The sequence below is a fragment of the Phyllobates terribilis genome, unplaced genomic scaffold (assembly GCF_046119375.1).
Source record: "Phyllobates terribilis strain yellow unplaced genomic scaffold, ASM4611937v1 Scaffold_2__4_contigs__length_985480577, whole genome shotgun sequence".
Classification (NCBI taxonomy): Eukaryota; Metazoa; Chordata; class Amphibia; order Anura; family Dendrobatidae; genus Phyllobates; species Phyllobates terribilis.
The window spans coordinates 736,875,601-736,891,729 of record NW_027362762.1 but is presented as its reverse complement, the minus strand read 5'-3'; the positions used below and the strand labels follow the sequence as shown (position 1 = coordinate 736,891,729).

The 16,129-nt window shown below is 42.9% G+C and overlaps 1 protein-coding gene across 1 annotated transcript in view; it reads left to right on the top strand.

The window, feature by feature from the left end:
- Positions 1 to 15,876, top strand: part of LOC141227222 (uncharacterized) — a 35,478-nt gene extending 19,602 nt beyond the window's left edge. Inside the window, exons 2-3 of the mRNA XM_073667212.1 lie at positions 8,569 to 9,138; positions 11,460 to 15,876. Of these exons, the coding sequence (XP_073523313.1) occupies positions 8,569 to 9,138; positions 11,460 to 11,521 (632 nt within the window). The 3' untranslated portion in view covers positions 11,522 to 15,876. The remainder of the gene's footprint in view (positions 1 to 8,568; positions 9,139 to 11,459) is intronic.
- The last annotated feature ends 253 nt before the right edge of the window (positions 15,877 to 16,129 follow it).

Here is a 16,129-nt window from a genome sequence, read left to right as displayed (position 1 = left end):
GCGACCAATATGCCTCTGAGATGGGCACGACAGTCCCTGTCCCTGGCTGGAGTGGGGGGAGGGAACACTGAGGAAGGGGAACCCTGTAGTGCAGGAGCAGGGAGGAAGCAGTTCCTGGGTGCATTGAGAAGGGAGTATAAAAGGTGGGCACCATCTTAGTTCAGTGCAGAGAAGTCTGAGCAGAAGTGGCAGGGAGCAGGGGCTCTGCATGAGCTCTGCTCCGGAGGCGGGCCTAGTAACAGAGGCCCAGGCCTGGAAGAGGGAGAAGGAAGGAAGAGGAGCGGAGAAGGCTCCAGGAATGAGGAATGAAGGGATCCCAGGGGTGCGGACGGGCGAGTCGCCACCGCACGCCCGAATCCACTTGCGTGGAGGGGTCAGGCCAAAGGGGGAGACCGGTTCCCGAAACTAGTGGAGGCAGGAAACTACCCTCAGCTAGAAACCGGAGGCTGTGACATTTTATGTGGCGCAGCCCCTCGCTACACCCGCTAGGAAGGCACCACATAGGGTCAGGGAAACTGGCGCCAAGTTTACCAAGAGGAGGCCCGAGGCAGCCGGACAGAAGGGTTGGTAAGAAAGGCCAGACAAAGGACACACAAAGGCGGTCCTGTGAAGCGCTCCAAATTTATCTGGGAGTTGTCTGAGCCCCTCACCTGGTGAGCACAGTACGACGTGGGCAGCCGTTACCTGCAGACGTGGTCTGGATAATAAGAACTGTGAGTAAAGGCCCCGGACTGCATCACTGACTCCGTGTCGTTACTGCTGCTGCCCTGCACCATCACCCCCATCCTCCGCATACACTGCCCTGAGGCTATACTCCTCCCGTGGGGAGTTATGCTACGCTCTGCTGCACCCACAACACCAGCCTCAGCGGTCTGCCCTGCAGCGGCGGTTCACTCTGACCGCAATCCACGGGTGGCGTAGTCGGACATTTAAACATCAAAACCACATAAATAGTTCCGCCACTGGTTTGACCACCCTGAGCCACGGAACCGGGTCGCCGCCACGAAGACTACAACCACCAGCATCCACCAAAAAGGGTCCGGCTCCGGGTGTACCAAGGCCCAGGGGGTGCATCAGAACATTTTCATCACCTTTCACAATCACCAATGGGACAAGGCAGGGATGTCCTCTGTCCCCTCTCTTATACATCCTAGTGACGGAGCACCTGCTCTCATCAATTCGCCATAACCCCAATATTAGGTGGATTGAGGTGGGAGGCACCGAGTACAAGTGCTCTCTATTTGCTGATGATGTCCTAGTATATATCACTCAATCACATATATCCATCCATGCTGTTATGGCTGAAATAGATCACTTTGTTACATGGTCAAATTTTAAAATCAATGCAGCGAAGTCTGAGGCCCTTGATGTCTCCCTCCCCAAATCCATATAGGATTCCATCCAGTCCAACTTTCCCTTTGCCTGGCCCTCACAGGGTATCAAATACTTAGGAATTCCTATTCATAGAGACCTCTCCCATCTATGTTATCTTAATTTTGGGCCCTTTATTGAACAACTCCATACAGACCACGGTTGGCAAGTTAGAACTGTAAGATTCACTACGTGAACCACTGGTGTTTTGTGGAAAAGCACATGTACACTGCGTTCCAAATTATTATGCAAAAAGTGTTTAGGAGTGATAAGGGAAGAATTTGTTTGTTTGTCAGTTAAACTCATTGATGGTGATGTGTGTCAGGGCTCTTTATATCACTGTAAGCAATTGCAGACACCTGTGCTAATTAGTTTGGCAGGTGTGTCCAATGAAAGGCAAGACTACTTAAGAAGGTTGTCTCACATTATTAAGCAGCCTACATTTTCTGCCAAAATGGGAAAGAAAAAGGATGTGTCGGCTGCTGAGAAGCAACAAATTGTGGAGTGTTTAGGTCAAGGCATGACTACAATCAACATTGTGCGATGATCAGGATGAAGTGTCTTGGCAATCAAGAAGTATGTAGCTGATTCACAGTACACACGTGTGCGTGCTGATAAGGGCAAATTGAGGACTCTTTCCTACAGGCAATTACGTCAGGTTGAAAGAGCAGCGGCAAAAAAGCCTTGTCATAGCAGCAGACAAGTTTTTGAAGCTGCTTGTGCCTCCAACGTCTCCCGAACAACAAGATGCAGGGTCCTTCAGAGGTTTGCAGCTGTGCATACGCCATCCTGTCGACCTCCTCTATCCACTTCACACAAGCAGAAACGGCTCCAGTGGGCCAAACATTACATGAAGACTGATTTCAAAACTGTTTTGTTCACGGATGAGTGCCGTGCAGCGCTCGATGGTCCAGATGGATGGAGTGGAGGATGGCTGGTTGATGGACACCCCACGCAAACACGGCTACAGCGCCAACAAGGAGGAGGTGGAGTAATGTTTTGGGCTGGAATCATGGGGAGAGAGATTGTCGGCCCCTTTAGGATCCCTGAAGGCGCTAAAGATGAACTCCATAATGTATGTGGATTTTCTCAAACAGCACTTCCTGCCATGGTTCAAGAAGAAGAACCGTGTATTTCACAGCAAGATCATTTTTCTGCATGATAATGCACCATCTCATGCTGCACATAAAACATCTGCATCTCTGGCTGATATGGGCATAAAAGGGGACAAACTTATGGTGTGACCCCCATGCTCCCCTGACCTGTACCCCATTCAGAACCTTTGGAGCATCATTAAAAGGAGTGTCTATGATGGCGGGAGGCAGTTCACATCTAAGTAACAGCTCTGGGAGGGTATTCTGTCCTCATGCAAAACAATTGAAGCAGAAACCATCCAAAACCTGACAAATTCAATGGACGAGAGAGTTCAGAAGCTCCTTTCGAACAAGGGGTCCTATGTGAAAATGTAACATCACCTAGAATAAAGTTTTGAGTTGAAAACTGTTTGATTTCAGTTTCTAACAACCTGCTAATGCTTATAATTTCAAAAATGACCATTTTTTTGGTCTTTATTAAAATGAAAAGGTTGATCGAAAAGTTTGGGGGATCTAAGAGTGTGGCAACCCAGTAGTCATGATTACTTCGAATTCTGACAATATGAGGGTCATGCTGCAGGTAGTGCAGCAAGAAGGCACTTATGTGTCTTGCGCATCTCGGAGCCCCAAAATTATTTTCCGGGCTTGATGCAGCTAAAAATTATTATTAATTTTAAATCTGGTGAAGCTTTAGTATAGATGGCCTAATAGGATCAGTGCTGCACACTGCTACAAAGCCCAAATTATTTTCCAGTCAAGATACAGATAAACATGATTAGTAATTTTAAATCTGGTGGAGCTTATTATAGATGGCCTAATAGAATTAGTGCTGCACACTGCTACAAAGCCCAAATTATTTTCCAGCCAAGATACAGATAAACATGATTAGTAATTTGAAAGCTTAAAACGGTTGGTAGGGTGATTTTAACCAATCATCAAGCTTTTACTCTCCCCAGGATGACACAGGAGTAGAAAAGTCGTTTCGGATCCATGATTTGTTCATCTTTATGAACGTGAGTCTGTCTACATTATCAGTGGAGAGCCGCGTGCGCTTATCTGTCAGCACACCACCAGCAGCGCTGAACACACGTTCAGACAGAACGCTGGCTGCGGGGCATGACAAGATCTCCAAGGCGTAAGTGGCTAGCTCCGGCCATTTATCCAGATGGGAAGCCCAAAAAGAGCAAGGGTCCAGTGACACAGTCGTGGCTTCAATGTTTACTTGGAGATACTCCTGTACCATCGTCTCTAGGCGTTGACTGTGTGTCAGACTTCTTGTCTCCTGTGGCCTTGCAAAGGATGGGCTAAAAAAGTGGTGAAATGATTCCGCAAAATTGATGTTACCAGCAGATACTGTGGTTCTGTTACGGTTTGAGTGCTGAACACTTGACGGTCCCACGGTTGGCAAGTTGGAACTGTGAGATTCACTACGTGCACCACTGGTATTTTGTGGAAAAGCACATGTAAGATTCTGCAACAGTCTCTGCTGATACTCCTGCATGCGTGCATCCCTTTCTATGGCAGGAATAATTTCTGCAAATTTACTTTTGTACCGGGGATCTAACAGTGTGGCAACCCAGTAGTCAGGATTATTTCTAATTCTCACAATTCGAGGGTCATGTTGCAGGTAGTGCAGCAAGAAGGAACTCATGTGTGTTGCGCATCCAGGAGCACCAAGTCCCTGTTGTGTTGGTGGCGAGGTAACAATCATGCTTCCTTCCTCTGTCCTCTCCCCCCAACCTCGCACAACAGAAATGTGATCAAGGTCTCCCTCATCTGATGAGTCTTCCATCAGTTCGTCCTCCACTTCTTCCTGGGCTCCTGCACCTTCCTCACTAGTTTGGCTGCTACCATGCGCCCTGGTAAAACCATCTCCCCCACCCTCACATGCCTGCCGCCTTGGTGCTGCCGACCGTCTGGACCTTGCAGATGTTAGCCCTTCCGCATACAACTCCTCCTCCTCTACTTCCTCCACCTCCTCTTGTGCCACCACCTGACTCCGAATTCTGTTTAACATGTGCTCCAGCATGTAAATCACCGGAATAGTCATGCTGATAATGGCATCGTCAGCACTAAACATCTTCGTCGCCATTTCAAAACTGTGCAGAAGGGTGCATAGGTCCCTGATCTGAGACCACTCCTCCAGCGTGATTTGCCCCACCTCTGAATCTCGTTGGCCCAGGCTATACGTCAGAACGTATTGCACCAGGGCTTGTCGGTGCTGCCACAGTCGCTGCAACATGTGCAGAGTTGAATTCCACCGGGTAGGCACATCGCATTTTAGCCGGTGAAGTGGCAGGCCCAACGACTTCTGTAGAGATGTAAGTTGCTGAGCTGCGGGATGCGAACGGCGGAAGTGAGCACACAGCGACCATGCCCTCTGCAGAAGGCCATCTAGTCTGGGATAGTGGGCTAAAAATTGCTGGACAACCAGGTTCAACACGTGAGCCATACAAGGCACGTGTGTGACATTGCCCCGGCGAAGGGCCGCACCCAGGTTTGCAGCATTGTCGCACACGGCCTTCCCTGGTTTCAGCTCCAGTGGAGACAACCATTCATGAAATTGGTTCTCCAGAGCTGACCACAACTCCTCAGCTGTGTGACTCACATTTCCCAGACATTTCAATGTAAAAACCGCCTGATGATGTTGAGCCCTACTGTCAGCATAGTAAGGAGGTGTGCAGGATCCCTTCTGCGCAGTTAGAAAGCTTGTGGCATGACCAGACAGGCTTTGGGTGCAGGTGGAAGACCGAGAGGAGGTTGAGGAGGCAGAAGCAGTGGAGGAACTTTGACATAAAGAGGATTGACGCACAACTCGTGGGGACGGCAAGACTTGGACAGCAGCCCCTTGTCCTGCTGTCACCATAGTTACCCAGTGCCCAGTCAGCGACATGTAACGCCCCTGTCCATGCCTACTCGTCCAAGTGTCTGTGGTGAAATGCACCCTGTCACACACAGAGTTTCTCAAAGAAGCGGTGATGTTGTGTGCGACATGCTGGTGGAGCGCAGGCACACCTTTCTTTGAGAAGTAGTGCCGACTGGGCATCTGGTACTGGGGCACTGCGACGGACATAAGGTCTCGAAAATCCTCTGTGTCCACCAGGCGGAAAGGCAGCATTTCTGTAGCCAAGAGCTTGCAGATGGTGAAATTCAACCTCTTAGCTTTCTCATGGCTAGGAGGAAATGGTCTTTTACTTGTCCACATCTGAGGGACCGAGGGCTGGCTATTGTGCTTAGACGGGGTTGATAAGGGTGTCCCCGGCAAACTGCCGGTCTGTGAGGAAGATGCAGGCGGACATGTTAGGTTGCCTTGATCCAAAGGTGGTGCTATCGATGTCGGACAGCGCTCAACACCAGCTGGTGTTACCACCTCCAAAGAAAATGATGACCTGCCAATCACGCTGGCTGTTGCGGGTAAAGAGGTGGCAGGTCTGCGCCCCAAAACAGGTGTGACTGCTGTCCCCCCAGTCACAGAAGATGAAGAGGCCGCGGATGCACAAGATATGGCAGACGGTGGTTGGCCCGGCCGGCTAGGCCGCATTGTAGCACACTGAGCTTCCCACTGCAACTTATGCTTCATGTCCATGTGCCGGTTCATGCATGAAGTACTCAAACTATGTATTTTTTGGCCTCTACTTAGCTTTTGCTGACAAATGTTACAGATAACACGAGTTGGGTCATCTTTATCGATCTGAAAAAATGCCCAGGCTATGCAAGGCTTAGCACCCATGCGACCTGAAGAGCCACCACGACTTGTGGTGAGAGGCAGAGTTGTGTTTGAGGATGCAGTTGTTGACGTGCTTCCAGTACTACGTCTCTGTCCAGGAAGGCGCAACCTGACCTCGTCGTCACTAGCATCTTCCTCCACCTCCTCTGCTGACCTCATCTCTTGGCTGACTGTGGGTTGACAGTAAGTGGGATCTCCAACCTCATCATCATCACCCTGTGCGTTATCACACCCGTCGTCCTCAGAGCCAACCTGTTCCTGCCCTGACAAAAAACTAAAGTTGTCGCTCCAATCAGGTATTTGAGTCTTATCATCGTCTTCCTCATTGTCTCCACCAACAGGAGTTACAGTTTGGGAATGAGGGTCTACATTATGGTCAGAACCTTCTGCGTCTGGTCCTGGATCCGACTCATAAAGATTCTGGGCATCAGTGCAGATCATTTCCTCGTCTGGATTCACAGAAGCACTGGAGTCGACCTCTGATTCCCAGGCTATAGTATGAGTAAACAGCTCTGCAGACTCAACCATCTGTTCTACCTCATACTCAGACGGGCAGCTGGAGATTTGGGAGCTGTGAGGAAGCAAGTGCGATTGGGGTGACACCTTTGAGGACTGGAGTATTTGTGATGTTGAAGTTGATGTGGAGGAGAGCCCACTTAAAGGAGCACTTGATATCCGTTGAAGCACCTGCTGTTTTTGTGCCTCATCTGGAATTTGTAGCGATTGGCGTGGCCGTAAGAAAGGGATCTTATCACATTGTCCGCTAAAAGAAGTAGACATTTTAGTTTGGCTGGAAGATGGTCTTTCTTCTGCAGATGTTACTGTTGCTTTAACACCTACCCCACGGACACAACCTTTTTTCCCCTTCCCAACACGCCTATTCCCCTTTCCACCAGCAGCAGGCCTTTTTCCACTCATTTTGGTGGTTAACTAATTCACAACTCTGGAGTTGTTTGCACAAAAAAACAATGGATGGGAACCGAGCAGAGCTGAGTGGCCAAACTGTGGTATTAGGCCAAAACTATTGGCTGGGTTAGATGCAGAAAAAAATTATATTCAATTTGCAACCTGATGGAGGTCTGTATAGATGGATTAATAGAACAAGTCCCACACACAGCTAGAAGCCCAATATTTTTTCAGAGGTAGATGCAGAAAAAAATATATTCAGTTTGCAACCTGATGGAGGTCAGTATAGATGGATTAATAGAACAAGTCCCACACACAGCTAGAAGCCCAATATTTTTTCAGAGCTAGATGCAGAAAAAAATTATATTCAATTTGCAACCTGATGGAGGTCAGTATAGATGGACTAATAGAATGATGCTATGCCCAAAAGATTTTACTTCACTAGGTGCAGTAAAAAAATTGGTATTCTATACACAGGTGGTATATCTTGCAACACAGATAGGCTACTCCACTGACTAACACACTCTGCAATAGGCCAAAAAGGATTAGCTTTGCTAGATTCAGCCAAATGCTGTGAAAAAAACTTGCACAGCACTGGCACAGACCTGCCTGGCAAAAACTGATAGGAACTGATGTAACCTAGTCCTGAAAAGGACTCCAATTACAATTAGTCTTTACTCCCACAATCTATCTATTTAAGAGCACAGACCTGCCTGATAAAAGTCGTAGGAAATGCTGTAACCTAGTCCTTAAAAGGACTGCAATCACAACTATTCCCTACTCCCAAGCTATCTGTAGATTTGTGCGAAAATTGGCTTGAAATTAACAAGGTATAGCGCACACAGCAACAGCGGTGCCGTCTAACACGCAGCTGCAGCAGTGAGAAAATGGTGGCGACGGGGAAAATGGCTTGGTCTTATAGGGCAAGGACATGTGACATACACTGCCAATGACACATGCCCTTGCTTGTGTGAAAAAAAGCACTTCGCTCCGTGTGTGCGCTGCTGATAGGCTGACAGATTGCACCTCCCCACTGCAAATGCGGGAAAGAGAAAAAAAAATGGAGATCTTCATTGTTCCTGCAGAGATCCATCCCCTGCCCCTCCCCCCACCCCGCTGTACACTCAAACTGCGTGTTAACATTAATTTTCATCATTACTGAGAAAAAATCCAGTTATGATTTTGGTGCACGAACAGTTATCGAACATAACCTCGAACAGCCGAATTTTTCTCAAATTGTTCGTGTTCGCCGAACGGCTCGAACACCGCCCAAAACAGCTCGAATTTGAGATTGGCGAACAGTTCGAGTAGAACAACGCTCATCTCTATTTATGATCACAGCTATCTCCATTATAATTTATAGCATTTTAGATTTGAAAGACCTTAGCAGTTTACTACTCCCATACATTATTATTATTACTGTATTCATATTTGTAATTCTTAATTTACATTTTTTCTTCTGTTTTGCAGAGAATATGTTAGCTGCCAGGATCATGTTACAGGCTAACGGTCTTAATGAAAAGGTTCGTCGGAACCTTTTTGGAGAGGTCGATCATGAACAACTTAAAAAAGACTTTGACACAAACATGAGCGATGATTTGGAAAAAGCCCAACTCAAATGGAACTTTGACTTTAAGAAAGAGATTCCACTGGAGGGGAAATATGAGTGGGTGAGAGTGGAAGAACCACTCCTGAAGACTACAACACAGGATGGAGAAGAAGATCCACACAAGGAGACTTCAACACAAGAGATGATGCAAGATCCACCTCAAGAGACTACAACACAAGAGGTATTGGAAAATACACTCCAGGAGACTACAACAGAAGAGGTGCTGGAAGATCCACCTAAAGAGACTACAACACAAGAGGTGCTGGAAGATCCACCTCAAGAGACTACAACACAAGAGGTATTGGAAGATACACTCCTCGAGAATACAACACAGGAGAGAGTGGAAGGGTCACAGCAGGAGGTGATGACACAGGATGGTGACACAACATCCTACCTTGTTCGTTGCAAGCGAAAGCAAGCTCCTATTACTGGTAATTAAGACATGCAGTAGGGTTTATTGCCTTTGCAAACTGCAAAGTGTGGTGCTCTTACAAAAAACACTCTGAGCAAAAGTTGCACACAATATTATGCCAAGGGATCAGTGCATTACACAACATTTCAATAAACTGCAGACAGAATCCTAGTGTCACGCCCCACCCCTTTGTCATCCACTATGCATATTGTGATATATCGGTTGTGTTTGGAAAATGCCTCCACAAAAAAACCCTGAAACTTAATTGCATGTAATCTCAGATCTTACTACCTCTACAAAACATTCACAATGCCCCAAGAAGCACAGAGGGATATTGTGTAGTGGCCCCTTACAAAGCAGATCTAGTTTAGCTCTCCCAGTGCCTGCCACTGACTTTGAAGGAAAATAGTGGTTTTCCTTCTCTAATAAAATAACAGCTCTGCAGAAAGGAAAAATGTGACTCCTCAACCTTGCAGAGAACAATATTCTGTTCATAATCAGTAAAAGAAGAGAATGTTGAAGTCAAGAGTATGTGAAGAATTGGGAAAACACGTGTGGGTTTTGCTGTCCCATCTGAGAGCAGCTTAATGTAGGGGCAGAGACCATGTTCCAGTAGCAGGCAACCTACTGGGCTTCCTTCTGTAGTTTTGATAAATTCTCTTTTATTTGGTGCAGATCAACCATTTTTTCTCAATGGAAAGCTCCATATATATCCCCATATGGACCATTTTAATTGAAGCTTTCTGTTTACACTGTACATAGGAAGAAAGCTTACAATCAGTGGTGGGGATTATACAGAGCTCATGAATATAGAGGACTACATTACTGCAGGTTTGCCATTCCTTTCAGTGATAATCTCCTGCTGATAAAACATTTCTTTATTATTTCTTTATTCTTTATTATTAACTATAGCAAGCCGCTAAGTAAGTGACCCAATGCTAGAAACCGTGTCTCTGCCCCCAAATTATTCTGTTCTATGATTCGCTAGGAAAAAAAACATGGTTACAGAGTCTGTTTAAGGCTCTATGGCAAATATAAATTAACGGGAATCTGTCAAAGGTTTATGTTTTCCAATCTTAGGGCAGTTTAAAATAGGGACAGGAACTCAGATTCCTTTTTGGGTTTTGTTTTATCTGCTGCGGGTCAGCTAGTCCTCTCAATGATGAGCTCCTTCTAATCCCACCTTTAATAAATGAATAAACATCTTTCTGTCTACACTGTGCAAAGTCAGAAAGCTACCATTCAGTGTTGGAATATGATGATAGCCAGAACTCATGAATGTGAAGGACTAGATAGCAGGAGCTTATCATTGAGAGGACTAGCAGAGCTGCAGCAGATAAAACCAGTGTATGATTAAAACTACTGCAAGAAACCCAGCAAGTGACCCAGCACTGGAGTTGGGATTGGGATGACTTTCCATATTCTGTTTTCAGATGAGGCAGCATAAATCTGGTGACAGATTGTCTTTATGGTGCCAACCATATAAAGAGATGTTTCTTTTTAACCCCTCTTGCTTGTAAACTGAGATATTAAAAATGAACTATGTTTAATTCTCAAATGACGATTGCCATATTAATGCTATTTCCATCTTCATTAAAGCTGCTATTAAACATGCAGTGTGCGCTCACATTTTACTGCCAATTGCAGGTATGCAGTGCGGTTGCCATAGTTGGCAGCACTAAGCCACAATCACTTCCGGCAGCCGCTAATGCATGTATACTAGCACCCACAAAGAAGTTTACCTCCATTAACAGGGTATACCTGAAGCCACGTGGTGAGTGGCCACTGTATAAAGGGAGAGAAAAGGTTTCAAGTATATTCGCTACTTATGAAAATCAGAAAAAAATTGCATTATATTCTGGGCGCTGCCAGTGTATGAAGGATGTCCAAAGTCAGGTAGATGAAGAGTTTTTATTGTATGATGTGTTTCGGAGTTGGTCCAACTCCTTCCTCAGATACATTTCTGAGGAAGGAATTGGATCAGCTCCGAAACGCATCATACAATAAAAACTCTTCATCTACCTGACTCTGGACATCTTTCATACACTGGCTGCACTCAGAATATCCTGCAAGTTTTTTCTGATTTTCCTATGTAGTCTTTCCTGTATGAGCCTAGGAACCAGCGGTCGGAGCTGCAGCCGTCTATGGCGGACTCACATGTCCTCTCCAGTGTTGTGCCTCCTATGCTCAACCTCTTTATGTGAGCAGCGAACAATCTGTTACTGAAACTAGCTCCACAGATTTACACAAGAGATCTTTCACTATTTTTATATTTCAAGTATTTTTGTGGCTTTCTCTATCCTGATTTCATGAAAATGAATTTCTTTGTTGTTTCCACAGATTACTATCAAGTGAAACGTCGCTGTTCTCCTCTTCCTTCACCGAGTCCGTGTAGCCAGTAATTGGATTTGTTCCAGATTATACATATGTTGTTTTCCATGAGTCCTTCCTCAAGAAAAGTCAAAACTTTCCATACAAGTATCTCAGTTTCAGGAAGTAAATCTTTCATTTGAAGACCCATAGACATAACCTGGACTGTAAGAAAAGTGGAAATGTTGATGCACATCATTAGGGCCCTGGAGAGCTGTTAACCACTTTAGTTGCCATAGCAACAACATTTTGCTCAGAAGGAATCTGCTTTTTGTACATATGAAGAAAATATGTGTTGTATATATTGTATGTATGCAAGGAAACACTGAGGCGTGTTAGCGATGTCATCAGCTTCGTGCCACGTGCAGGGTTGTCATTTTGTCTATCAGCCACTGCCAAATCTAAACTGTGCTCCCTGGAAAGGATAGAGTTAAAAATTCTAAATCCTTAAGACTGGAAAAGTGATCCTCAGGGCAGAGCCGCTATAGAGGATCACACCATGATTGTTGTGTTTAAATGTGGCTTTTCCCCGATGTACTTTTTTCTCAATGGAGTCAATGGAGATGAAAATAACAAAAATGACTCGCACTAATCCAGGAAAATTGTGGATCCGTGTGATGTAGAAAGATCTGAATGTCTAGACGCCTATTATTTAAAGCGTAACCATCATTTATTTTATTTTTTTTCATTAATCAATAGCACACATGAAAGTAAGAAACTTTGGAATATACCATAGTGAAATCTTAATTAGATAAATCCTCCTCCTGGACTGATCACTCATTCCCTAAATTGTTGATTCTCGGGTAAAATTTCCATGACTACAAATGTTTCCTTTACTGAGATCAGAAATGACAGTTGATGCTCATTAAATTCTATGGAGAACTGTCACAGTCCTTTCAGGTGAACTTGCAGCAGAGTGCCTGTGTCTAGCTCCTCCCTCTCCTTTCTCCCTCCCATCTCCATAGGACTTTAAAAGCACCAACTGTCATCTTCTATCTCAGTAATGGGAAAATCTGTCTACACGGATTATACACATGAATTGAGATGTGGTGGTGGTGAGAAAAGCAGAATTCTCTTATAAGATACATTACAAAGTTGCTAATGATAATGAAATAAAAATGAAAGTGACAATTACGCTTTGAGATTTGGCCACGGTCAGACCTCATCACACCACACAGTATGAACACTTCCCTGAGTGTGGCACTCTCGCTGGTACCTGTAATAATGCTAACTATGTAGCCCCAGATTGTATATTATTTCAGCACTTAATAAGCAACAGCAAATGATAGTGACATCATGAAAAGGATGTAGTACCTCAAAATAATAAAACTACATAACACTGAAGCTCTTTCTATAAATCTCAATACTGTAGAAACAATTTCTGAAGCTTCTTCACCCATGAAAAAAAAAAATGTCAAAATGAATTTAACTGAGCATATTTTCTTTTTGGAAAGTAACTCTTCCTTCTTCCATACAGTTAAGACCATGACAAAAGTTAACCTCATCAAGTGTGCTTAGTAGTGGAAATATATATCCAACACTTTGTCCTTCAATTAGAAATTGATATTGGTTGCACAATTTAGTTTGTATCTGAAGATAAATTACTTTAGCATAGTTACTTTTATTAATTTTGCAATTTTTTTTTTTTAACATTTTCAAATTTTGGTTACAACCCCTTTAAGTAATTTTATTCCAGCTTAAGTGGTTGCCCCATTTATTAGCCAGAGTGTAGCGCTAACACCGAGTAGCTTTCACTCCAGCAAGCCAGTCCCGTCCATATATCACAGGCCCAGCTTTTTACAAGGGTAATGTAAGGCGTGCTACAGCTTTCCCTGGGCTAACCAGTCATTAACAAGTCTTGATGGAAGAAAAAAGATTTTAAGATTTTTGCTTTCAGCTGTTAATTCTGTAAATTGATGAAAAACTACTGTCAGATTGGTATATTCTATTGTTTTCTGACAAGAGAAGTACTTTATTTATAAACTGGAGATTTTTATGTATTAGTAAAATTTTCAAACTCATCTTAATATAAGGTAACTGGGGAATATTTTATGAAAATGTATATTAATTTAATGAAATTCTTTTTACGACTGTGGCAGCACTCATAAAAGTCTAAGGGCTCTCAAATTTGAGCTACTGATGTCTACATTGCTTGTGAAGTGCGTCTGTTTGCTTGTAGAAGCTCATTTTATGTCCATCTTACATTCCGTATTATGATTTTATTCCCAAAAATGAGAAGAAATCCCAGCAAGGGAATACAGGCATGAAATAAGTCTTTAATATGCTTGATAATTCTGCTACATTGCACATGACAATGGTAAAAAGTTACTGAAGGCTAACTATAATGTGGCATTCAGTATTATAACGGAAGCTCAAACGGCCAGTTTTTCTTATACGGGTTATTTAATATTAGTGTGCTCTATTTTTTTATTTTTTGGACTTGTTTGAATAGATTATGGTGAAAATAGACTTATGAATGTATATACTACCTATGCATATCTTACTGCATAGTTACAATCTGCCTTCTACAGCCCCCTAAACTGAAAAAAAAACTAAACCTAGACAGTCCATGGACATTAGATACCCATTGAAAGAAATAATAATAATAATATTTTTTATTTATATAGCGCCAACATATTCCGCAGCACTTTACAATTAAAGAAATGCTGGCAAATAAGGCTGCAAGATTACCTTCTAAAGGTGGCCATGCACCTTCCATAACTGTTGGCTATACACCTTGAATGGACTCTAGAATGACTGTCCCAACCAAGTACAGGCGCACAGTGCACCCTTGGTGCGGCCAAACATTTCTCCTTCTCACCTGCTTGTTTTCCCTTTATGTCCCCCTCCCCTTTTCTTTGATTGACAGATCTGGCTGTATAGAGCCAGGGAAGGGATGGAGGTAGATGGAAAACAAGTAGGTTGAAATATGAACCGAGTGCATCAGCTGAAAGACAGGTTGGATTTTTCCTGGCCGACTACTCTTCATAAGTGACCGGCAGTAATCCATCTCCTCTGCTCCTTTAAGCCAGCAATCTTATGACTATGACTAGGTTTAGTTTTATTGATATTTCTTAATATAGTTTTTCTCCATTAGCCATGACTTGTTTTGGCTGAGCACTTTATTTTAACTGGCAGAAATACTTATATACACTATAGTGCAATACAAAATTATACACCTAAAAAAATATAAATATAGCAAAGTGAAATAAAAATAAATGCTGTAGTGCATGGAAACTTATATAGCCTAAGGACTACATCACTTTTTTTTAAAACAGACCCCTTTCTTAAATTGCGTCTGCAATTCTAATGATGGATTTTACTTTGACTTGGAATAAATAGCGCACAGGCTATGGACACCATCGGGCGCATTTTTCTTTTACTGAAATGCTCGTAATTTGGCTACATTTCAGATTTGGGTTTTATTAAAAAATATTGAATAATTTTGCCTCTTTAGCCTGCATGTATTCTCATATATTACAGGCTGCACAATACTCTTCATTGTGAAATATATCTGATGTGCTTCTGAACTCTTGTAAACCTGACATTCCATTTTGATTATTGTCGACTTTATTTGATTGTAAAGATATAAGCTAAGGTTTGTGTCCAGAATATCGGAGAGATGGGATACCGACTGTGCCATCAGAGTTTGTCTGATAGATTTCACACTGAAGGGTACTGAGCAACCTGCAATGTATGAGTACACATGCAAGCTACTAAAGACAATTGGAACTTTTAATAACACCAAAAATAATTTTTAGGCAACACAAGTTTCAGTAAAATATATATCCATGTACATGGCCTTTAATTTGTATATTATTTATTTTTTTTAAAAGACTACATTTGTAGCAAGCAGTGTAGATCTGAAGTTCTCATATTTGAGTTTGGATCTCTGGAAACTGCAGGAGATTGGCAACTGTTGTGTACATCTCTGAATTCTCCACTCTACTGTCTTACATAGAATACATATTTTAGTTGTAACAGGCAATGCTGAATGGGAAAAATGATGCAAATCATCTCTCCTCCAATTTGAAAAGAGCTCATTTGCATATGCACATTTGTGTAATAAATATCTCTTTAAAATTGTGATATTTGCTTATAGTTTTATTAACCCAAATCTGAAGTACTTGGAGTTACTGAAGCACCATTGATTGTAGTTTTTACAATATATTTCATTGAGCGGAAACTTTTATGCATGGGGGGATGGTATGTTTGGTTCCTATCTCCTGCAGTCTTATGATGTCCTTGTTTACTATGAAGCACTTTGTACGCCACATTATTAGCACTAATTAGTATTTTGTAAATATGGTTTAAAAAAGTTGGTTGGACAACAAATATATATATAATGTAACTATTTATTGCAAATAAAGAACTACATCTACAACTATTCATTGTGTGTTCTATTAACTTTTTCCACCAGATTGTTTAAATGTCCATACAATTATTCTTTTTTTTTATCATTAGCAATAACATTTGTTAAATGTAAAATGTACGTTTAACTGGTAAAAAAAAGTATTTAGTGTAAATTGTGACAAACAGTAACTTAAAATTAATGTTTACTATATTTGGTTGTGAAGATGTCAAGTTAGATTTGTGGTAAAGAGAGTGGAGAAGGGGGTTAAAGACGAAGCACAATCAAA